Here is a 24416-nt window from a genome sequence, read left to right as displayed (position 1 = left end):
AAATATTCGCAAATGTTGTGTTTCGGTTTAAAAAATGATGAAAAAAACTGTGTAAAGCTTGGGTTGGGAACATGTGGCTGGTGAGTCAGATGTGGCTCTTTACATGAGTACCGTAAATTCCGGACAATAAGCCGCTACTTTTTTTCCAAATTTTCAACCCTGCGGCTTATTCAGAGAGGCGGCCAATTTATGAAATTTTTGTAACAGGCCGCCAGCGGCACTTAAGTATGAGAGGTAAAATTTAGACCGGTGGAATATATGTGCCAAGGAAGATCACAATTTATGAGCGTAAACACACCCTCATCGTGCAAATTGCAGAAAATAAGGCTCATGACACAGCCACTATGTTAAAAGCAAATGGGCATATTACTGGGGTGTATTAAAGCAAGGGAGCGTTGAACGACATCCTCATGATAAAATTTCTTTCCGACTTCGAGAATGACAACCTAGACGTCTTTATCAAGAAGGATGAAGCGGATGGTCTGCCACGATTCTTACGATTACGGCTTTTATTTTCTTAACAGACTAATTTGCAGGTAAGCGAGCGTCTTTTTAGTAGCGTGAGGCTACCTCCAAAAGGCACAGTTTAGGATGAAAGTTATATTATTATTATTAAAGCTTTGAAAACTCTCTCGATGTACCGTCTTTCTTTGTAAATATGTGTAATATGTATTTGCAACTGTATATTTTTGTAATGTATTTATTTGTATTTATTTGAGACACTTATTCTGCACAAGCAAATTGAAAAAGAGGGGCGGAGCAAACGCCAACGCTGATGGGAAAGTGGGGACCGGTAAAGGTGAGTTTTTGTGGACACGGCGGACAATAATGGATATATATTTTTCCCACCCTTACCTTTGGAAATATACACTTTTTTTCCTTGGATTACTATCAACGGGCACCCAGAATCTGCAGGTCTGCAACAAATTTTAAGTACCTATATCATTTTGTGTTCATTTTGGCGGCTGTGATTTTTGGATCGTGTGCTTCAATGAAGGGCATTTAGTTTCAATCGCGGGACTTGAAGTATGGCTTGGATTAATCTCGTATTTGTTTGATGTGGGTGCATGCAGCTTATATACAGGTGCGGCTTGTGTATGGACAAAATCGGTTTTCCCCTTAAAATGTTATGGGTGAGGCTTATAATCAGGTGCGCTCTATGGTCCGGAATTTACGGTACATGTGGCTTGAAGACAAAATAAGGGCCAAAATTAACTTCTCCATAACTTTCAAATTTTAGTGTAGGTGAAGCCGAAGCAACACAAAAAGGACTTGTGTGATCCAAAATATATAGGGCAAAATTTCAACTACAGTTTACACTCGTTGTGTTACACCAACAGACCCCATTTTGGCTGTATGTCTCTAAGGGATCCTGTATATGGAAGCCCATTAGACAATGCGTGTTCAATGTTGAGACACTTTATGACGAAAACCCACAAAACAAATTGTTAACACCCGATAATGCAAGCGAGTAATTTGATTGGGTGAGCAGTAGGGTTAGGTGGATCTCTGCACACATATGGCACTTCCATAAATACCTCTTTATCGTTTGACGTATTTTTTGACATTTTTACAACTGTACTCTGCCCGCATCTTGTTTTGAAAACCATTATTTAGGACAAAAATGACCTCAACTGTCTCCAGGAGAGAGACAAAATGGTATACTTATTGATATGGGACGCAGGTTCTGGCATTATTATTTCATAGATTTGATGAACTCATCAACCGTGACACAATGAAATACAAATTTCTGAACAATTAGCCTTAGAGCGGGTTAGTGGTTTTGTTGAATTTTTCCTGAAGTAAATGGTGTGGCTCTCAAAAATAATGAAAATATTTTGCGTTCATGGTTTTGAGTCAAAAAGGTTCAACCCCAACTATGAGCCAGTCAGGCAAATTGCAGCATATTTAGTCACGATTTAGGTTTACATTGATCTCCATTATCAATGAAACCTTTTTGAGAATTTTCTCTACTGTACCTGGCTTAGGTGTCGTTGTCGTTGGCATTGTCGTCGAGGCTTGCGAATCATGATACCTGCCTTGTAGGCGTTGCTCGTCTTCTTGTTTTCTTTGGTGCAGTTTCAGCATCTCTTTCTCGTGGTCCAACCTCTTGTGCAGTCGGAGCAGCTCCTTTTTCTCCTCCTCCAACATTTTCTCCGCAATTTTCAGAATTTTTGCTTCCTCTGGAGTCTTGTTGTCTTTCCGCCTGGTCTGTTCCCGAGGGTCCGGATTGGGTTCTTTAGTGGGTCTAAACCGGTTTTCTTCAGCTGGGCTCCACTTGGCCACAGGGTTTTGAGTGACCATCTTTAGAAAAACTGACTTTTCTTCCTGCCCAGACGGACGGTGTTTTTGCGAACCGTCATCCATTTCCTTTGGTCCCTCAATAATGAGTCCCCCAGTATTGACAAACCCCTTATTATTTTGTAATGTTTCATTCCCAGCAAGATGGTGCACTGAAGACGTTAAAGTCTTGCTTCCTTCTGACATCTTTTCTTTGGGCTCCATATTACTGGTTTGGGTTTTAGTCTCAAGGAAGTTTGAGGAGTAATTTGTCCAGTGTGAGCCAACGAGAACGGCGGCTTCAGACTGTGAAGTTTTAGCTCCTGCCAGACTGTAGCCGTCTGCGGGCTGATTGAATTTGTCTCCTTTGGGGCTCCAGTGTTGCTCCAAGAGGTCCACAAGGATAGGACCCTGGTTTTGTTTTAGCTCATCCCACTGATGGAGCTCATCCTTGCTATGTACCTTCACCTAAAGGGGGAAGAATTCAACGATTTTCAGTTCTTCAGCGAGGAACGTCTTTTGTACAATTGTGTTTTTGTTTTTTTACATACCTGTCCACGTCCTTGACTGAGCGTGTGGTTACGATGCTGCTCCTTGTTTCCATGATGCCGTCGAGAAGATTTCCTCCTCTGTGATGGCTGCCGTGGAGCAGGCTGACACCGGCACTCCACATGGTCCATCACAGATACCACCGCTTTGGCGTAAATGGGCCTTTTGTGAATGTATTCGATCTTCATGACCTACAGAAGGTGAGACAATGTAGCTTGAATCTTCTTGAAAATTTCGTTTCAAATTTAGGTATTAGGTTGGCTTGCCTGCAGGTATCTGGTGTGCGTGACGACAGGGACGCAATGAAGGCTTTTGGTGTTACAGCAACCAGAGCAGCGCTGCACTTCAACACATGGCGGCCATAACAGGAAGTTGGCGTTGCTACGATCCAACATTGCCCTGGTGACCTCCACCACCTCCGTGCGAACTTTACACACAGCTTGCTGGGCTGGTTGAGCAACTGAGGAAACACATGAAGACGTTGTTTTTTTCGGCTGCCGAATACTACTCTAATCGCATGAACCTAGGCAATAGTAATAGCAACAGGTTTTCATTGGGATTCTGAAAGTACAGACGCTAAACTACTTACGACCATTCGACTTACAAAAATCGGTAGGTCCAAAAACTTTTTTCGGGATGTCGAAAAACATCCGGACATTGCTAAAAGTTGGATTTTGTATTGTGTGCACATTTTTCTGAGTACAGGACAGTACTGTAGTGCTTCTTTCCGCTTCTACCTGCGCGTGGCACTATGAGAGCTCACCCAGCATCCACCCCGAAGAAGAAATCCACCTCTTCTCTCTTGTTCATGTGCAAACATTCTATACTGTATCTCCAGTGCAGTAAGAACTTTTGACATTTTTATTGTTTAATATCTCGTGCATCCATTTAATATGGTTGGTGTAAAGTGTAAAGGCAGCACGGCGGTGCAGCGGTTAGCGCGTGTGCAACACAGTTCTGAGGTCATCGGATCAAACCTCCTGTGTGGAGTTTGCATGTTCTCCCCGTCCTTGCGTGGGTTTCCTCCAGGCACTCCGGTTTCCTCCCACATTCCCAAAACATGCATATTAGGTTAATTGGCTGGTCCAAATTGTCTGTTGGTGTGAATGAGCGAGTGAGTTGTCTGTCTCTGTGTGGCCTGCGACTTGTTGGCTACCAGTTCAGGGTGTCCCCTGCCCACTGCCTGAGGATGGCTGGGATGGGCTCCAGCACCCCCACGACCCTACTGAGGATAAGCGGTGCAGATATTGGATGGATAGATGGATAAAGTGTAAAGCAGAGGTGAGACGTTTCTTTTGAAATGAGAGTGGAATAAGAAAGCTTGATGCGGTTGAGAAAATGGTCGGAACGCTTTTTTTCTATCACTTTTTACCACGGAGGAGGAAGTTGCCTAACTTTTGAAGCTCATCTTCCAAAAGTAAGTTAAACTTAACTTTATTTACCTTTAGAGAGCATATTATTTTATGAAATGTTTATTTTTTAGTACAAAACAAAACAGGTTGTATACAAGTCTTAAACATACTTATATACAACTTAAACATACAAAATATAGCACTGAAGCATTTACGAACAAGTTCAACTTACAATCGTCCGTTCGTAAGTAGGGCAGCGTCTGTAATCAAGGTTGACATGCAAGATTAGATTGTTTTTAAATAATAAGCGGGGTAAATAAGTGTATTTTGTTTTAATAATGGCCAGATTGTATAGGATGCCAGGGTTGTTTGTTATTTTGACAAGGCACTTTTTACGTCATTGTCACCATTGTCCAAAAATGTTGCTGTTCTTTTACCTCCACACCCTTTAGGGCAGATCTGCCTTTTGTTTCCTAGGGGATTTAATTAAAAGAAAGGGCTCAGCAGAGAACCTTTAAAACTGATTTGGAATTTTGCATCGTGAAGATTTTTCTACAGTCCTCACCTGTTCTCTACGCAAGTTCAAAATTCACTGATATCTCCTTGTTTTAAGTGTCTACTTATCAGTAAATTCATCAGGTGGCCTCAATTAATCAGTAATACTCTTAGGCTGAAAAAGTAAACTTTTTTCTGTTTTCTCCTGTTTGGTGTTTTTGTAGTTTTTGTTGTAGATAAACGGGAATTCAAGAGAAAGGCAACCATATACAACTTATCCAACCAATGTTTGTCTTAAGTATCTACTGCCAAAAAATATTTAGAAATCATAGTATGTGCTGTTTAGAATGCATCTAAAGTAAGAGCAATGACACCAATACAAGGAAACACAGTTTGTTTTGATAGACACTTTATTGTACTATTGTTCTTTTCCGTCTGCGTTGTCTTGAAATAAGTGATTGCTCTTTTGGAAAGTTTTATTTTAAACCTGTACACAGAGTGGTCCCTCTACATACAGTACTAGACAATTTCGTTACTGGGTCAAACTTGTATTTAGGATTTCTTGTATTTCAAAACAAATATTCCCAATTATAAATAACTAAAAACAAATGAATCTGTTACTGGCCTCACAAAACCATCTGAGTAACCCTAAATAGCTTTAAAACAAATCCTGTTTCCTAAAACACATGCAAATAGTTATTGAACATAAAAATGAAACAATGACCAGGCGATCCTTTAAAAATATTTATAAAATCAACTCTATCATAAGATCATCAGATCAATTTCAAACCAACAGAGAAAAGTGATAAGAATAATTCTATACTAATTCATGAGCATGAAGATAATGCAACTGCATTTTGTAAGGGACACCTTACTGCTACACGGACGACTTGAGACATCTGCTACATAACTGAGTGCCCAAAAAGGTCAATAAAGATGATTTTATCATGTCACTAATGGTGCACTTGTCACATAAATCAGGGCCCACAGTGGCAACCTAATGAAGATAGACTACGGCTTCATGAGGAAAATCAGGAATCCTCCATGCCATCACCTCGACCTTCTCTTAACAGTTTCTTTAGCACATTTATCACAACATTGCTATGCATGCATTAGTGGGGGTGACTTTCCTTTCTTTCTTTTCTGATAGGTTTTTACGAAAAGTCGTACTATGTGATGCATTGCTTTGCTGGCGGCAAAAGCCAGCTAATCTTTCACAATTGACACATGTTTAAAAAAAAGAAGAGGGGGTGGGGTCTTACCCAGGCTCCTTGGTAGTCTCTGACCTCCATCTGCTGCTGGGTTTTGCTCCCCATCATCTGAAACAAATTGGTAAAGACATTTGGCCTATGATTAACACAAACATCAAGGATAATTGACCACAACCTTTTTAAGCGTTTTGAAAACAAAATCTATTTGCCATACTGTAGAATAAAAACTGTGAGTTTTTATGTCTGTGCATGCGTGAGTATACATTTTTTTTCAGTAAAATTTAAACTGCGTTCCTGCAAATGATGGTATCTTTGTGCAGGTCCCAATTGGGATTATTCGCAGCTACGCTGATGGTCTAGTCCAGCGGTGGCAAACTACAGTCCCTGGGCTACATGCGGCCGGTCAAGATTTTTCATTTGGCCCGCCAAACGAAAATGTTAAAAATATAACGGGGGGTTGTGTTAGGTTGGGTTGGGTTGGATCCCTTAATCACTAGGGTCATTGGGGCACCACTTGCCAAAGTGTGTCTTGGGCAAGTACAGCCTGGCGGCGCCCATCCTTCTTCAGCCATTTAGAAAACTTTTTTTAATTCATTACAAATGAAGATGTGTTTATTTAGTGGTGGTGAACAAGTTTGACACAAAGAGCCAAAATTTTTAACTGTGAGAGTCAAAGAGCCACACCGCGCACTGACCTGCCATGACAGACAGACACACACAAACACACACAATCAAAAACATTATTTCCCATAACACTCTCTTCTCCTTACAATACAACAAGTATTGTTCTTGTGTTGATTTCAAGGGAAGTGTCCACCCTCAATACACACACAAAAAACTAAACATGAAACAAGGCAAAGAGCCACAGTATATAGAAAATATGATGAGGCAAAGAGCCGCATACTTATTGGCCAAGAGCCGCATGCGGCTCTAGAGCCATGAGTTTGCCACCCCTGATTTAGTGTCACACATGTCCCTTGTGTACCCAAAAAATTAAATATCTGGCAAAAAAATTATCTAAAGTTAATGAAAAAAAAGCTTCTGAACTAGCTCTGTTGCATTTTGAATTTTTTCAATGAATATTATCAAATGTAGTGTTTTAAAATGAATAATGATTACTTTAATTCTGACCTCGTCACCAATTTGATCAAAATGTCCATTTATAGAGAAAAAAATCTGAACATTAGTGTTTATTCACGAATGTATATTGTTACTTCTATTCTAAAAATACTTGTTTCCATTTTTTGTAAAAAATATATATATATTTTTGCCCGAATGGAATGTAAACAAAAATGCCGCAAAAATGTATTGAATTTGAGATTGCATCATTATGTACAAACAATAAAAACATTTCCTTGCATCCCTTTTGCCATTTTTTAAACCCAATGCAGCCCATGACTCAAGATGGATCAATTGATATTGCTGAAGAAGTGTTATTCAAATGGGCAGTTCTTTACCTACGGACTCATCGAGAAGAAGCAACTGAAGGTCCTCAATGGAGGAGATGGGGCTATTCCTAACCAGCTCCACCAGGACTGCTGGAAGTGGGTCCCCCTGAACAAGACACAAAAGCACGGTTTTAATTGACAACCATTTTTAATACACAGTTTGGTAATAGTTTAAGGGGAAGGATGTATTGAAATGTTTTGGTTGAAGCATTCAAGCACAGTCAGCTTTGTGGAAATATACTTTTTACATTTAATCTATTTGCTGTAAACCTCAAAACAGTCAAATGAAACTTGGATCTAACCCCAAAATAAGAACATCTAGAGATCAAATTTACGATTTGGCATTGTTGCTAAAGAAGCAAAAATAAACATTTGCTTAATCTTTGCATAAGCAGTATTTAGCTAAATGTGAGCAACACACTTTGCTGTAATTAGGATCTGAGAGTGGGTTTAACCCCCCTGGTCATTATTGGAGCAAGGGGGTGACGGTTGCAATGGTAGAAATAGTTAAGGGCTTTGGGGGGGTTGGCGCTGGGGGAGGGTGGGTGTCTTGCTGGGGACGCTCAAGTATTAACCAAAGCAGACACACAATGGTCACTAAGAGCCGGATGAATGACTATTGGCGTTGTGTCTTCTCATCTGCTAACATTTAGGGGTCAAAGGAGCCAGGAAGAAGTCAGGAAGTGGGGGAAGGAATGATATAGAGAAGAGGAGAGAAGGGAGGCAGGCGCATGTCAAAAAGGAGGGATAATGGTGGAATAAAAGACAGCTTCCAATGGACAAGGATCAGACATGGGGTCGGGACACTTGCTCACTTAGGACGCCCACACAAACACCCCAAAAATGGGCTCCAGGGAAAGAGTGGCTCAGAAATAAATAAGAAGAGAATCAAATAGGGATGTTTTTCCAAAACAAATGGTTTTTTGATATTAAAAAGTTCATATAGTTTGAACAAGAGGTAAATGTGTGTACATCTGGTGTCACCAGCTATTATGACTCTGAGAGCTACTTATTGTTACTAAATGGTGCGAAGGGCTACCACTTCAATATACATTTCTAATTTAACAACTTTTGTTATTGATATACTGTTACTGTGGTTTTATCGAGTTGTAATCATTAGAAGGCAACTTATAAAACGTTATGTCTGTTAGAAATCCAATTTCCTAGAAAATGACAGTGACCCATCACTACTGAGCCATGTTCAGAACATGTCTGCGAGTTTCTCAGTTGTTCTTAGGAGGCTCCCTGGTGGCCACGTGCACCACGTTGGATACCACTGGTGTACAGTAATCCCTCGCGATAACGTGGTTCAACTTTTACGGTCTCACTGCTTTAAGGATTTTCATCATGCTATGGGTTCTGCTTTCTGATTGGCTAAAATATCCCTAAGAGAGTAAGTATTGGTAAAAGAGTGGCTATATACATGTTTAGAGGTGCAGTATAGAACATTTGTACTTGTTAAATAAATGTGTGGGCCTGTTAAATGCGTTTTTTCTTTTCTTTTAATATTTCATAGAAAAAATAAATAACAATTGCCACTTCATGGATTTGGCCTCTCATGGGTTCTTTTTGAGATAATATGGGGTCACTGTGTTGCATTAATCTTTTTTAACAGTCAAATAATTTTCGCAATTGTTTTGCAAATGATTTTTTCAATCCTTTTACCTGAGCTTTTTGGGAGAGGGGTGTGGAGCTGGAGCTGCAACACATTTTGAGTGGAAAAAAGAAAAATAAGATATATTATATCGTATATTTTATATTTACATGAGAATCGAGGAAAAAAAATAAAATCACACTAGTAACAGTGTTAAGATGTGAGCATCACTGCAGAAAAGTCCAGTTAAAATGTCTGAGGGTAAAAAAGCAAATTAAAAGAAATATATTTTTTTAAATGTCAGAGGCTGCAATACCCAATTTGACTGCGAGAGGGCGTTCGAAACCCCACAAAAGCTGAGCACGCGAAAGAATAGGTTTATTGATTTTTATGGTGTTTCTGAGAGGTGCCTTGACAAGAAACCTAGCTAAAAACACTCGTGGAGGCCTAAATTACAACTGTGTAAATTTTCACAAAATACAGTTCCGTCGTTTTGGCGCCTATAAGTCACATACAAAAACACACAAACAAAAGCACAATTCTGGATTTATAAAGTACCGCATTTTCCGCACTATAAGGCGCACCTAAAAGCCTTTATTTTTTTCAAAAACTGACCATGCGCCTTTGAATACAGTGCGACTTATATATGGATCAATATTAAGTCGCAAAGTCTTGCAACTAAGGCAAGCAGCCGCCGACTAGATTTTCCCCCGAAGGCAAAGTCGTCCGCGGTGTATGCTGGGATACATATGCCGGCGTTTAATTCCCCGCCAATGTGTCAATCATCATTTGAATCGATCACTATTGGCTAAAGTTATTCGGAGGTAAAGGGGGCGGATCCTTTTTATCATTTACAGGCTCGCATAGGCTAAAGGGGCAAAACAAAGCCTGCAATTGGCCGAAAAAGATGAATGTGAATCACACGTTGGGTTTCACTACGGCATAGAGAAAACATTTTTTACTATTCTGTATTTGTAAATATTTTACTCTCCTGGATTTACTACACTCATGGATATAAGAGTACCATGGTTGCACATTATTATTGAACGCAACGACTTCGGTGAGCTACTACTATATATTTTCCCAGTATCTTGTTTCAGAGTGATAACGATGTTTCTGTGATGGGTCTTTTTTAAATTAAACTCAATTCCAAGTTTTTATTGTCATATGCACAGTAAAGTTGCGAGCGAAAAAGAAAATAGAATCTAAGGAATGGTTGGCATTTTTTGAATCCCAAGACTTTAACCTTCCGAATGATATTTGGAATGATGCATTTGAGTGACATCGTACGGACACCGCATCCGCGCGTGTCTACGACACGTATTTGCTTCTTTGCAAGCTTTCGGAATGTTAAGGGGGTAATAAGTTGGACTGAACTATCTGACTGTTTTGTCGACATTCCCATTGTAGCGCCTTATAATCCGGTGTGCCTTATGTATGGAAGATATAGGACCAAAAACTATTTTTTGGAGGTGCGCCCTATAACCCGGTGTGCCCTATAGTGCGGAAAATACGGTAGTTTAGGTTTCGAATATAGAAAGTTTAACATATTAAGACAATTTTAATATAGGCTTAATTTCCTATCAATATAAGAAACCAATTTTGTTTAATGTTTTTATAATTTTCTGATCAAAATAGAGTTTTTTTAACAATTCTACATTTCCATCGAGTATTACTTGCAAATGCATTTCATGCAATGAATAAAGCATGAAAAAATATAGTGTTTGTTTTTTAACACCCGTACTCCTTGTTACAAAACTCGTTTTTTTTCTTTGCAAAATGAAACAGCAGTAAAATATCTTATATGCACAAACTAGTGAAAACTGCCTGAAAACTGCCCTTTTTGGACTCCACTTGTAGCCAAAGGAAGCGGCCATCCACGCATGAGTAGGTATTTTGAGTCGACGTGAGCAGGTCCGCTCTTCTATTTGCCATTTCCTGCATTGTTGGTTGCCCTTTCAATCCTAAACAGTCAGGCCGGGAAATTCCTGCTGCAATTCCGCTCGCATCTCCGTCGTAGAGCTGCTGATGCCCCAGAGGAGTCATCATTATTTCCTTTCTTCGCCAACAGAGCAAACATGCTTGCTTGAATAATTGTGTCTGATGTTAATTATAGGACATGTGGGTTTTTTCTCTGCCCTGCCTTCTGTCGTGAAATATTTCCAAGCGGGGCTTGGAAAAGTGTTCCGAAGGACCTGGCTTGTGAATCAAAACCTGGAGTTATTGTTGAAGAGCTGTATTGATAGGAAATAGCAGTTTACAGTGTGTCTTGTATTTTGGAAGGATACAAACAAACACCTTTGCTTTTGTTAGTTTGGACACCTCTGAGTATGCAAATGGAACTGCTAATATTTTGCTACAGGCATGTCAAAGTCAAATTCACAGCTGGCCAAAAATTTTAATTGAATAAAGTTGACTGCCAAGGTTGGACAAACCATGCTTTTTATATAGATGCTGACAAGTTTTGATATACAGTGGCTTGCGAAACTATTTGGCCCCCTTGAACTTTGTGACCTTTTGCCACATTTCAGACTTCAAACATCAATATATAAAACTGTAATTTCTTGTAAATCATCAACAATAAGTGGGACACAATCACTTTATTGGATATTCTAAACTTTTTTTAACAAATAAAAAACGAAAAAGAGGGTGTGCAAAATTATTCAGCCCTTTTACTTTCAGTGCAGCAAACTCCGTACAGAAGTTCAGTGAGGCTCTCTGAATGATTCAATGTTGATCTAAATGACTAACATTAATAAATGGAATCCAACTGCGTGTAATCTAGTCTTTGTATGAATGCACCTGCACTGTGATAGTCTCAGAAGTCTGTTTAAAACGCAGAGAGCATCATGAAGAACGAGGAACACACCAGGCAGGTCTGTGATACTGTTCTGGAGAAGTTTAAAGCTGGATTTGGATACAAAAAGATTTTCCAAGCTTTAAACATCCCAAGGACCACTGTGCAAGCAATAATATTGAAATGGAAGGAGTATCAGATCACTGCAAATCTACCAAGATCGGTTGTCCCCCTAAAGTTTCAGCTCATACATGGAGAAAACTGATCAGAGATGCAGCCAAGAGGCCCATGATCACTCTGGATGAACTGCAGAGGTCTACAGCTGAGTGACAGCAATCAGTCGTATACTGCACAAATCTGGCCTTTATGGAAGAGTGGCAAGAAGGAAGCCATTTCTTAAAGATATCCATAAAAAGTGTCTTTTAAAGTTTGCCACAAGCCACCTGGGAGACACACCAAATATGTGGAAAAAGGTGCTCTGGTCAGATGAGACCAGAATCTAAGTTTTTGCAACAATGCAAGACGTTGTGCTTGGCGTAAAAGCAGCACATCTCATCACCCTCAACACACCATCCGCACAGTCAAACATGGTGGTGGCAGCATCATGGTTCTGGCCTGCATTTCTTCGGCAGGGGCAGGGAAGATGGTTAAAATTGATGGGAAGATGGATGGAGCCAAACTCAGGACCATTCTGGAACACCTGGTGGAGTATGCAAAAAAACCTGAGACTGGGACGGAGATTTGTCTTCCAACAAGACAATAATCCAAAACCTAAAGCAACAGCTACAATGGAATGGTTCACCAAAAAACATATCAAGGTGTTAGAATGGCCAAGTCCAAGTCCAGACCTCAAATAAATTTGCAAGCCCACTTTTTTGTTTTTATTTGTTAAAAAAGTTTAAAATATCCAATAAAGTGTGTTCGTCTTCATGATTGTGTCCCACTTATTGTTGATGCTTCACAAGACAGTTTTATATCTTTATGTTTAAAGTCTGAAATGTGGCAAAAGATCACAAAGTTCAAGGGGGCCAAATAGTTTCGCAAGCCACTGTACCTATGAATATTTAACAAGAAGGGCTTCTGTAACTAGAAAAATACAGACGATCAAAATGAAGTTGCTCAAAACACAACAATAATAATCATGTTAAAAGCATATGAATGTCATATTTATTTATACATAAGGCACTTACTTTTTTTTTACCCAAAATATAACTCAAAGTTCGGGTGCACGTTATACACAAGTTTTCCCTGTAGTTTATTACTGTATTTGTGTATTGATTGTTTAGTGGAAAAATGTCTCAGTCTACAAACTAAAACCATTGGTTACAACAGAATCCAGACCTGGGTCACGGCATTAAGAGCACCAACTCCTAACGATTAGACCACCAGCAATATGAGTGACATACAAAAAGGCATTCGATTTGATCGCATTATCACACTTTTTTATGGTACCAGAGAACGGACAAAACAGAAAATCGTCCTGAAATCACTCAGCAGGGCCTGAGTTTAATACTCTACTACACCCAAATATCAATTTTAGGGCAGCTCCTATATAATGGCAGTCTCCAAGGTTAATCAGATTGAATTTAGAGTTGAAACTACGAATTAGGAATAAATGTGATCTAATGTTGTGCAAAAGTTAATCAACTGATACTAAACAAATTGAAGTGATACTATTAAGGTCCATTTATACAATTTATTAAATAAATAGCAAGCTGTGTAAACATCCTGAGATGGATTCTCATTATAGTCATTATTTTCTAGGATGTAACTCATTCTGGGAGCACAGCAGCAGACAAAAAAACATATGGAGGGAAAAAAAAAACGTCCAAAATATCATCAGCTGCCCTCTGCCCAGTCTGGAGGAGATTTTCAGTTTGCGATAGCAGGAGAGCCAATAACATTATAAAGGACTTCTCCCATTCTGGCCACCACTTCATTGACCTGCTACCCTTCAGTAAACGCTAAAGTTCCCTTAAAACAAGGACTAACAGGTTCAGAGACAATTTAGTCCCCAAAACATTGTTCACTGCGCTGCTATTGCTGACAATAAATAAAATTCGAGTTTTTGTTGTAATCCTATTTATAATAGAAGCATCGCCCACTCTATTTAAATGAAACAAGCGAGATAAACCATTTTCACTCAAATAACTATGTGAAAAAATGTGATGTTTAATACATGTATAGAACTTCTTTGTACTCTAAATGTAACTGAACAGATTCTCTCTGAACAGTGCCTTCTATTATGACTCAGATTTTTCTTGATTAAAAAAGAACAGATCCAAGAGAAACTACATTAGTCTAGGCATCTACTTAAACAAATTTCATCTTACAAATGTATCCAACTTGGTTCAATGATGAAGGAGTGAGGAGGATAAAATCATTAACAATCAGCAATTGTGTTTGAAAAATGAATAGAAGCATATTTGTGTTTGCATTGCAACAACTTATAATTGGTTCAAAACTTGGGAAAATATGGTGGCTTATTGCTCAAAAGTATGGTACAGACGCTCCCCTACTTACAAACATTCGACTTACGCAAAACGGTGGATATGATCTTTTTTTTTCGGGATGTCAGAAAATACCTGTACATTGCTGTAAATTAGATTTTGTATTGTTTGCACCATTTTCCGAGTAGAGGACAGTACTGTAGTGCTTCTTCCCGCCACGTGGTGGTGTGAGAGGTCACCCAGCATTCATCCTGAAGAAGAAATCCAGCTTCTACTTCCTGGTTCGTGTGTAATTATAACAACGTGTAGAGTATCACTAGCGTGCTAAGAACTTTGACCTTTATATTGTTCAAAATCTCGTGCATCCATTCAATATGGAAGAGGCGAGCCATTTCTTTTGAAACAAAAGTGGAATAAGAAAGCGTGATGCGTTTGAGAAGATGGTCGGAACACTTTTATTTCTGCCACCTTACCACAGAGGAAGACCTCTTAACGCGCAAGTCCCAAAAGGAAGTAAAACCTAACTTTATTGAGCTTAAAAGAGCATATGATTTTATCAAATGTTATTTATTTATTTTTTGTAAAAAAACAATACAGGTTACTTATACAAGCCTTTAACATACTTATATAAACCATAAACATACAAAATATAGCATTGAAGCAACTTACGAACAAATTCAACTGACGAACGATTGTCCAGAACTCGTTCGTTGGTCGGGCAGCGACTGTACAACAAAAACTGATTAAAATGTAATTTTGTTTCGTGACTCAACTGTCATGATTTGCCAATTGCCCTCACCTGCGCTCAGTTGTTCAGTCACAGCTGCCATTCGTTCCCTAATTAGTCCTCCTCCTATTTAAACACTCCAGTCTCGTTCACTCCTGGTCAGTCCGTCTGCGAACCTCAGCGCATGCAAGGCAAGCACTTTTGACTCTGGCTGTTGTTTTGATCCCAACCTGTTTCCTGTATCGATCTCCGATCCAAGCTCCTTTCTCCTGTCCCAGCAACCCGTATCCTGATTTTGTTTCTTGTATCAATCCCCAATCCAAGCTTCGTTCTCCTGTCCCGGCTACCCGTGCCCTGATTCTGTTTCCTGTATCGAGCCCTGATCCCCGGCTTCCCGCACATCCCGGCTACCCGACTTGTTCCGATCTCTGACCACGCTCAGTCTCCCAGCCCGGCTGCCCGACTTGTTCCGATCTCCGACCACGCTTTGTTTGCGAGGGCTTCCGGCTCCTCTCACCCAGACTTCCCCAATCCCTTAATAAAGGATTGAGTGAAACGTTACGCATTTGGGTCCCATATTGGTACTGGTCATGACATTAACGACATTTCTTTATCAGGTACTTATTTCAGTGTGGAATTAAATCCCAAGCAATTCAATGTGTGATTTTCTACAGCTTGAAACAAAAGAAAATTGAACACCCTTGTAAGTAAGTGTACATGGTAGTGAATGAGATCATGACAACAGAAGCGAGAATTGATAATAGTCTGACAATGAACTATAAATACAAAAAAAGGAATTTTGTTGGCATGCACACATGGCTGTGCGCACTGCACATTTAATTGGCAAGAAATTCCCTTTCATGCTTTGACATTATTTATTAACATATATTTGTCGTTTACAAACGTCAAAGAATCCTTTGAAAACATTTATTTTCTAGAGCCCGGTAGAACCAAGGGTCCGCCTCTCTTGAGCGTCCCCTGGCCATATCGAGGATTGCCAGGTACGACTGCAGAGAGGCAGGAACATCTAATCGGGTATAATTAGGGGGGGGGCTCTATAAACCACATCAGCAGACGTGTGCTACGTCGCACGTGTGACTTTTCACAAATAGTAATGGGAAATAGAAGTGAATGTGTGTTTGTGTGTGTGTGCTACCCTAGATGCACGCTGAAGACTAATGAAACTATTGAGGCTGTATGATGTTGTACCTCTACCTTAACAGCCAATCACAGTGCTGTAATATCAACCATTTTTCCTTTTTTTTGTTAATTGTTTGTTTATAAGTTATTTATTTATTTTTTATTTGGACACCTGCAAAGGAGGTTGCATAGGGTACCAGTTTATTATTTTAACTGTTATGCCTCACAGTAGTTCGTTATTTGGACTGTTGTGCACTGTTTACATCAGGTGTCTCATACTCAATTGACTTGACGGCCGTCGGAGGTAGTGTTTGGGTGAGGTTGGGCAAAATTGGGTTTTCCACCAAAAAACTTGAAAAAAAATACATTGTTTTTAAATATGATTTGAATAAATGATACACAAAATAAGATCTAAACATAAAAAAATATTAAGAATTAATGTTGAAACAAATCAATCAGTATCAAATGAATAAACAATAACTGTACAGGTACAGTGTGTATTATTTGACCACTAGATGTTTTATGCCGTGCAACCGAAAGCGAGTGCAAAACAGAAAGAAGACAAACTACAGAGACTTAAAGTGACCAAACCACAACATTTTCTTCTTTCTTGCTGAGCCTTTTTGCAACAAAAGAAAAAAAGTAAAGGGAAAAAGGAATAAAAAAGAAAAAAAGGGGAACAGAAAAAAACAATGGAAATGGTAAAAAAGAAAAACAACAAAGTAAAAAAAAAGAAAAAGATTAAAATAGAGGGAAGGAAAGACGAAAAAAAAGCTAGGAGAAAAAGAAAAAAAATACTTTTTTTGTAGTAGCAAGATGGCCGACTACGATGTCAGCTCCATTTAAGGGCCCGGTCACAGAGCCTTTTGCGTCTGTGTCGCGGGTAAAATTTTGCGATTTTTTTTTTTGCCCGTGGTTGCCCGCGGTAGAAAATGCGCAAAATTGGCCAACCCGCTGTTCATTCGTGGTATGCCCGCAAAACAGACGCCGGCGACTGTTCCGCTTCCTCATCGGGTCAGTTCCACGTCCTTTCCGCGTGTGGACCACGGGTATAAAAGCTGCCGAGCCGGGCTGTAGAAATCATAACCGCTCAAGAACCACAGTCCCGTGAAGGTCAAGATTTCAAGCTATGGCACCGAAGAAGAAGCCAATGTGTTATTATTGTAATAGTTTTTCATTTTTATTTAATTATCTTGTTATGAAATGAAAAGAAATGTCAAGAAATAAAAATGGATTAAGACGAGGTCACTACGGTGACGGGGATCCATGTTCACCCCTTGACGTCTCGAGCACAACTGACGTGTGCTCGGCAAATCGCGCTGTACATACGCGGAGAAAGGCGTTTGACCGTCACACGCGTTACACACGCTAATTCACGTGATTCAGCCGCGATACAGAAGCAGAACAAACGTGCTATGACCGTGCTCCACCCGCGATTACGCGCTAAAATTACGTGTCCTACACTCGTGTAACCACGCCCTGGCCGCGGCCGTAGCACGTCGTTCCGCGTCTGTACCGCGTCATATCCGCGTGTGTACCACGTGTGCCGCCCGCGGTTACCCGTGGTCTAAAGTTTTGAGCAGCGCAAAACTTTTTCGCGCGGCCTACCGCGTGTGAATTTCTTGTCGCGTGTAAAGCACAGCTGTATCTCGTCTGTATCGCGATCTCAAAGCATCCAACAGCGTCTGCTTCACGAGCAGAAATTTCTGGTCGTGATTCAGCCGCGATACAGACGCAAACGGCTGTGTGACCGGGCCCTAAGTAAGGCTAATGGTATATAAAATAGATGCAAATACCTATGAGTATTTTAAAACCTGGATGTTTTGCCTTTTTTTAAATCACTATTTGTTTTGTGATGAATTATGTTTTCCCACCAGGAGGCGCTTAATAATACACACTTTCCCTTTGGACTTTTGGGGCCTCTAACTATCACCCAGCGGTCCGCTATTGTCCCCCAGGCCGTGAGTTTGTGAACCATGGTTTACATAATTGTCTATACAGTGGGACCTCGCTACTTGGCGCTTCGACGTTCGCAGATACAGAGCTTCGCGGACCTAAAGAATAATAATAATAGAATAAAATATTTTAGTCTGACATATATATATATATTATATATATATATATATATATATATATATATATATATATATATATATATATATATATATATTTTTTTTTTTTTGGTAAGCATTTTTGAAGGGTCGTCGCTACTTTGCAGATTTTCACTTTTAGCGGGTGGTTTTGGTCCCCATTAACCGCGATAACCGAGGTCCCACTGTATTGGCCAATAACGTTGTTGTTCTTTGATATCCACACCCTTTCAAGTGGATCTTCTATTTTTAACCTAAGAGATTTCATATAAAAGAAAGGGCTCAGGGGATGGCTTATAGAACAGATTTGAAATTTGGCATTGACAGGAGTTTTTTGTCCTCTCCTATTCTCCCTGCAAGTTCAAAATGCATTGATGTGCATTGATGTCTTTCCTCCTTATTTTGAGTGTCTACTATAGTATAAAGTTATTACTTGTGTTTCAAATTTCGACCCAGCTTTTTGAGTAAATGTGTTAGGCCTCGGTGGTCAGTTGTGGAAATAAAAGGAACTTTTAGATATGAGGAATGAATTTTGCATTTCAAAATTTGCCGGTATGACAATGCGTATGATGAAGTTTGCATATATGCATTATTTAAACTTTCAAGTTCAACTCTGGGAATTCCCGCTCGTATACATCAAAGTGTTGCCGATGAGCCTGCCTGTCAAAACTGGATTTCCCTTTAAATATGTTGCTTAAAGAAGCCATAAAAAGGAGTGATTGATGTCAGTGGTTGCAAGGCATTCTTCAGTAAGGTACAATGTTTTCCACCTTTTACGTCAGCTTTTAATGAAAAGAACAAGGAATTGAGTCATTTCTTCTCAAGTGTAACAATACTGATTCCGATTTTCAACCCACAATGATTTTGTCACATTTTTTTGGTAACTAATTTAATCAAACTGTGTCAGATGGTAGCGTGGGCGTAACCAGACTGTTTTTGCATGATAGCATAGCGTTAAAAAACCTATTTTCCTTAATAATAGACAGGACAGGCTTGAATATAATTAAAAAACGCTAGATAAAAGATATTTTAAAAAGTAAAACAGAACAAAAATGTGGACAACGCGTAGGACAGGGGTCGGGAACCTTTTTGACTCAAAGAGCCATAAAAGCAAAAAATATTAATTTTTTTTTGGGAAAGAGCCACACCATATATTATGAGACAAATTTACTAAATTGCTAAACCGGCGCCCCAGACAAAAGCTTAGTCTTCAGCACATTTATTTTTGATGATTTGATCAAAATTATGAAAAGAGAATAATGCCAGAGCCCCTGTCCCAAATTCAACAAACAGACCACTTTAAACTTGTCTCTTTCTTGCAATTACTCAAGATCGGTTAAACTCCTTTTGACCCTTTTTTTCATACATATTGGTTTCAAAACCAGATGCAAGCATTTATTTTGTAAAAACGTCGCAACATTCTGAGAATAGGGAGCCTTATGTGCTTACCTTTGGCGAGAGATGGGAGGGAATGCTTGTACTTTTTGCATAGCTCCACCCATCCCTCCCACTCACCCAATCAAATGACTAAGTTGTCTTCCGGTGTTTTGGCGTATTTACAGTTCTGTGGATTCATCATAAAGTATCTGAACACTGAACACAGATTATATAGTGAACTTTTAAATAAAGGATTCTTTAGCGTTGTACAGCCAAAACGAGTTTTTTTCCCCCTTTTTTTGTGTGACACCTTGACTGTAAATTGTAGTGAAAAACGTGCCCTATATATACTGCGAAGTGTTTCCTTTGCATTTAGCTTTGGTTTGGCTTTACGTGTACCTGAGTAGCATAGACGTTTTTGGTTTTGAACAAGATGGAGAAATTTTGCATGCAATCAAATTGGTCTCTGAGCCATAGGTACTCATAGAAAGAGCCATATATGGCTCGCGAGCCATAGGTTCCCGACCCCTGGCGTAGGAGATACTCCACTGCCTTGAAGTGTTTCAGTCCATTTGATTGCTGGCACCGCTTCATAATATTTCTGCAGTAGTATTTTTTTGTATTTTATGGTCGATATTTTGTTGTATTACTGTAGTTGTATTTTTGTAGTATTTCTGTTGTAGTGTTATTGTAGTTTTATTGTTGTAGTATTGAGTGTAATATTTTCGTGGTTGTATTTTTCTAGTGTTGCTCGAGTTGTTTTTTGTTGTAGTTTTTGTATTACTTCTGCACAGTCAGATTTTTGTGGTGTTTCTGTAATATATTCACAGTATTACTGTACTTTTATTTCATAGTATTTTATAGTATTTCTACAGTAATATTTTTGAAGTATTCCCATAGTATATTTTTATAGTACATCTTTAGAATTCTGTAGTGCTACTTTTGTTGTGTTTTGTAGTATTTCTATTGTAAAATTTCTGTAGAAGTATTTTGTAGGTATTTCTGTCATAATATCCATGTAGTGGTATTTTTGTATAAAAGTGTTACTGTAGCGGTATTTTTGTAGTACTTATGTAGAAGTATTTCTAGTATCTTTGTTTTATTTCTTAAGTATTTTTGATATGAATATGGTTGTATTTATGTAGTATCTATATAGTATTTTTTTATCTAAATGAAGACAAAATAACATGTTGGATCCAGTTTTAAGCACCGCTTGATTTTTAGTTTTGTCGTAAATTTTGAGTTTTTCCAAGTATTTCTGTAGTAGTATTTTTGTTGCAGACAAATTTGGCACCAATAAACATTTTTTATTAGTAGTACTAGATTTACTACTTTATATATTGTCGTGATATATTGACCGTTTTTGTCTGGCGGGTCAAAATATTAAGCCTAATGACCCGCGATCTGTAGGTTTCCCACCACTGCTCTGGGTCCTCAGTACCCCCAAATCTCTGAACCTAAAACCACTCCTGGATGTAAGCTTGAAGCTAGCTGTCCATGTCTTTTAACTCATTCCATCCTTAAAAGCGATATCTAAAGTCATCACTTTCCAATGGTAGTAAACAAGTTGAAACTGTTATCCCAGTTGACAATAGATATTGCGTAGTGTGACAATGAAAACGATTCTTTTGTTATTTACTGTTCATTTTGATTCAGCGCTTAAGTATAAGGCAAACAGTATGTGTTGATGCCTTTCGGGAAGATACAACCAATGTATTTCCCAGTTAAGATCAGTAGTCACCGCTTGGATTAAAAAAAAAAAAAATAGGTGGGCTGAGTAAAGATGGACATCCGGCAAAAAAGTCAGTGACTTTCTATAGAGTGACCCCTGTTGGGACACGCTGGAAGTCGCAACAACAGCTTCTGTCTTGTTTTCCTGTGTATGAGATCAATGCATCCTGTCTTTTTTTTTTCTTTATGCCTTGGCATGATTCAACATCCTCAGCATTTCTGGCCAATTGTAGCATCTCATGACGAATTAATACCAAGAGTCAAGAATGACTGGGCCAGATTTTCAAATACACAATATAGAAAAATTGGGAAGTTGTTTACTATTGTTACAAATGATAGCATATTTCAATACATTTAGACTTTTTATCTTGGCTGCAATCCAAACCTGTGTTCTCCTTCTAATGAAGTGACAGTGTTTTTGACTGAGCTCACTGATTTATTGGACAGTGTCATCCCTTATGACGCAGCAGCATATAATTGAACCGTGTGGTGTATTTAAAGACTATCTCAGGGCACCTACAAAGATTATGGATTTTCACCTGAAAGAGCATGGACTAACTGCTCGAGCCTAAATCCCGTTTAGAACATTTTGTAATTTGGGGACTTCAGAAACAAACAAAAGCTCTAGAAATGATATCCTATACAATGAATTGATCACAATGTCACTATTGTTCCCGCTGTGAAGTATATATCTAATTAAACAACCACACTAAATACCACACTCCAACTTAACCAATTCCTGTATCCTGTATCTTATTTTATAGCTCCATTTCATGGTGACTTAAGGAGCATATCAATTCCACCTTTCATAAACCCGCCATAACCCATAAATGTCCATTTATAAGTTTTACCCATATATTTTGTTTTCACATGATGAACTACTCTTTTGCGCCTGTCGGTTTTGGGTTTGTTTGGGGTGGGATTGTTTTTTTTTTTATTTTGTATGAAAAACGATTTTTTTTTAACTTAAATAACAACTTATGTTGTAACACGGTTATTACAATTTTATAATTATGTTATTCACAGACCCCTTAACCACCTGTGTTGTAGAGGCACTACTTACTGTGGTGTATCTCAGGCAAGTACAGCCTGGTCCATCCTTCTCCAGACCCTTTTTGGGGGGAATAGGGGTTTGCTCCCCCACATAACAAAGAGAGCACTGCTTTCTATAAGAAGCCTCTTAATCTGCCTTAGATACAGCACCTTCGTCATCTGGTCGCCATTGTTTTTCATGCATTAGGTTGCATAATAAATGGTGATATAGCGATTAAAGCAACTCAAACAATCTGAAGGGAGTTAGCTCTACTGAACAAAGCACATTAAGCAGCTTATCCAAAAAAAGAAGCCAGAATTCCCATTACTAACGCCGATATCCAAACAGGACAAGGTTGTAATTATTTGAAGGAGAATTCAAATATACCAGTTAGAAATCATATTCCTAGAAAATCACTATGACCCATAGCTGGTGATCTACTTTCAGAACCAGACTGCGGGCTACTTATTTGCTCTCAAGAAACCACCAGGCGCCTACATAGCACCACATTGGTAACCCCTGTTTTACATAATATGTCTTGCTGTGAGTAAATAGGTGCTGTTTGGAATTTCTTCTCTGCCGCCATCTCCTGGCTTGAAGTTATTATTACAGCTCTAGTCAACTTGTTCTCGATGTACAAGCATGCCTATTTCTTAGATGTGCTCAAATGAACTTTTTTTTTCATATTTTTTTTTCATGACGTCACTCTTGAGCACTTTCCCCAGCCCCCAATCCTAGAACCTAATGTGTTCCTTTCCAAACTGCCCTGATAAAAAATATGATAAAAGCAGATATGTGCAATAAAAATGTAAGCACAAGGGCTTTTTGAACTCAGTTTCACATACTTAATAAATAGAATATTTTACTTTAACTCAATACTTTAAATACAGTGATCATGTCAATGATTTCTAATGCCAGTTAGAAATCAAATTTTATAGAAAATCACTATGACCCATCACTGGTGAGTTATTTTTAAAACAAGACCACGGGCTACTCAGGTGCTTTCAGGGGACTACTTGGTACCTGTAGGCACTACGTTGATTGCCCCTGTTCTTAAAATTATAGCTTTATGTGAATAAATAGTTGCTGCGTTGTATTTGTAAGGTTCATTATCGCTTAACAGGGGAGATTGCAATCATTAAGAACAATAAGAGGAACAATTGGCTGGGGTTGACAGGTATGATAACCTCGAATATAATTTCATGCAAAATTACCAAAACGACCAATAACAAGTGGTGCAAGTATTAGTTTTTCCGTATCCTTCGCAAAGAAGTGCCCGGCGAGCGTCTGATGCAAAAGTTCCCGATGCGCACTCACCTCGGCCGAGCCAAGTCGCATGCAAGTCGCCAAAAACGCGAGCAGCATCTGAATTGTGGAGCTCATCTTGCCGGCCAGCCTGGAGCCTCTGCGACGGCGTGCCGAGCATTGACGGAGGCTCCGGGGGCCCGAGGTCCTCAGCCGGCAGGGTGCGCGCGGCGGGGTCGCTGGATATCCAGGCGGGGACGCTGGGGTCGTTTTTTTCTCTCTCTTTTTCCCACGCGTGGAAATAGCACGCGTTCGAGCGGTGATGTCACCTATCCAAAAGCTCAAGGACGCACTGAGCAGTGACTCTTTTTCTTGCAAAGTTATTTTTTTTCAAGTGATCCGATTTAGTGTGTTTCTGATGCGCGCTATAGGGTTAATCCAAAGAGTTCAAAAATCCCCCGCAGTCCAACGTCATCATATTATTTTAACAACTGCCTATTCTGATAACCTCTTAAAGTTCTCCAGTTTTTTTCTATTAGATTTGAGATATTAAGCGCTCACCAGCGTTTCTAGTTGCGGTTCCCAGGAGGTTGCTATATCAGCAGGGTGCGTGGAGAGCCCCGAGTCAGCGGCAAAGGTGGCGGTGTGAGGGCTCGAGTGCACTTCGAAGACTCAACTCAGCACTCTCCCGCCCCCTGCCAGGGTCCCCAAATCGAATCCTGACAACCTGTCGTGTATTTGTATTTGAATTCTTGCGTTGCTCTATAAAAAAATCTTCCAACCTCAGGGGCGATATACAAATAAAATTCAAGATCCATTAATGCATTTATTGTCATTTACATAAAAATGCCCACGAATTGTCTTTGCAACCCCGGTGTACAATGCTGATAAAAGAAC

General features: G+C 39.3%; 1 protein-coding gene across 2 annotated transcripts in view; it reads right to left on the bottom strand.

The window, feature by feature from the left end:
- The window catches only part of pdgfbb (platelet derived growth factor subunit Bb), a 30732-nt gene extending 6575 nt beyond the window's left edge, over positions 1-24157 (bottom strand). For both annotated transcript variants that reach the window (XM_088354574.1, XM_088354584.1), the window contains exons 1-6: positions 23592-24157; positions 7345-7441; positions 5939-5995; positions 3096-3289; positions 2832-3020; positions 1980-2748 (exon numbers count right to left, since the gene is read on the bottom strand). In XM_088354574.1, coding sequence (XP_088210700.1) covers positions 1980-2748; positions 2832-3020; positions 3096-3289; positions 5939-5995; positions 7345-7441; positions 23592-23657 — 1372 coding nt within the window. In that variant the 5' untranslated portion in view covers positions 23658-24157. The remainder of the gene's footprint in view (positions 1-1979; positions 2749-2831; positions 3021-3095; positions 3290-5938; positions 5996-7344; positions 7442-23591) is intronic.
- Between the last annotated feature and the right edge of the window lie 259 nt (positions 24158-24416).

This window comes from Urocampus carinirostris, chromosome 1 (assembly GCF_059441175.1).
Source record: "Urocampus carinirostris isolate Australia breed hairy pipefish chromosome 1, RoL_Ucar_1.0, whole genome shotgun sequence".
NCBI classification, from domain to species: Eukaryota; Metazoa; Chordata; class Actinopteri; order Syngnathiformes; family Syngnathidae; genus Urocampus; species Urocampus carinirostris.
The sequence above is the reverse complement of the archived record's forward strand: the minus strand, read 5'-3'. Positions and strand labels throughout refer to the sequence as shown.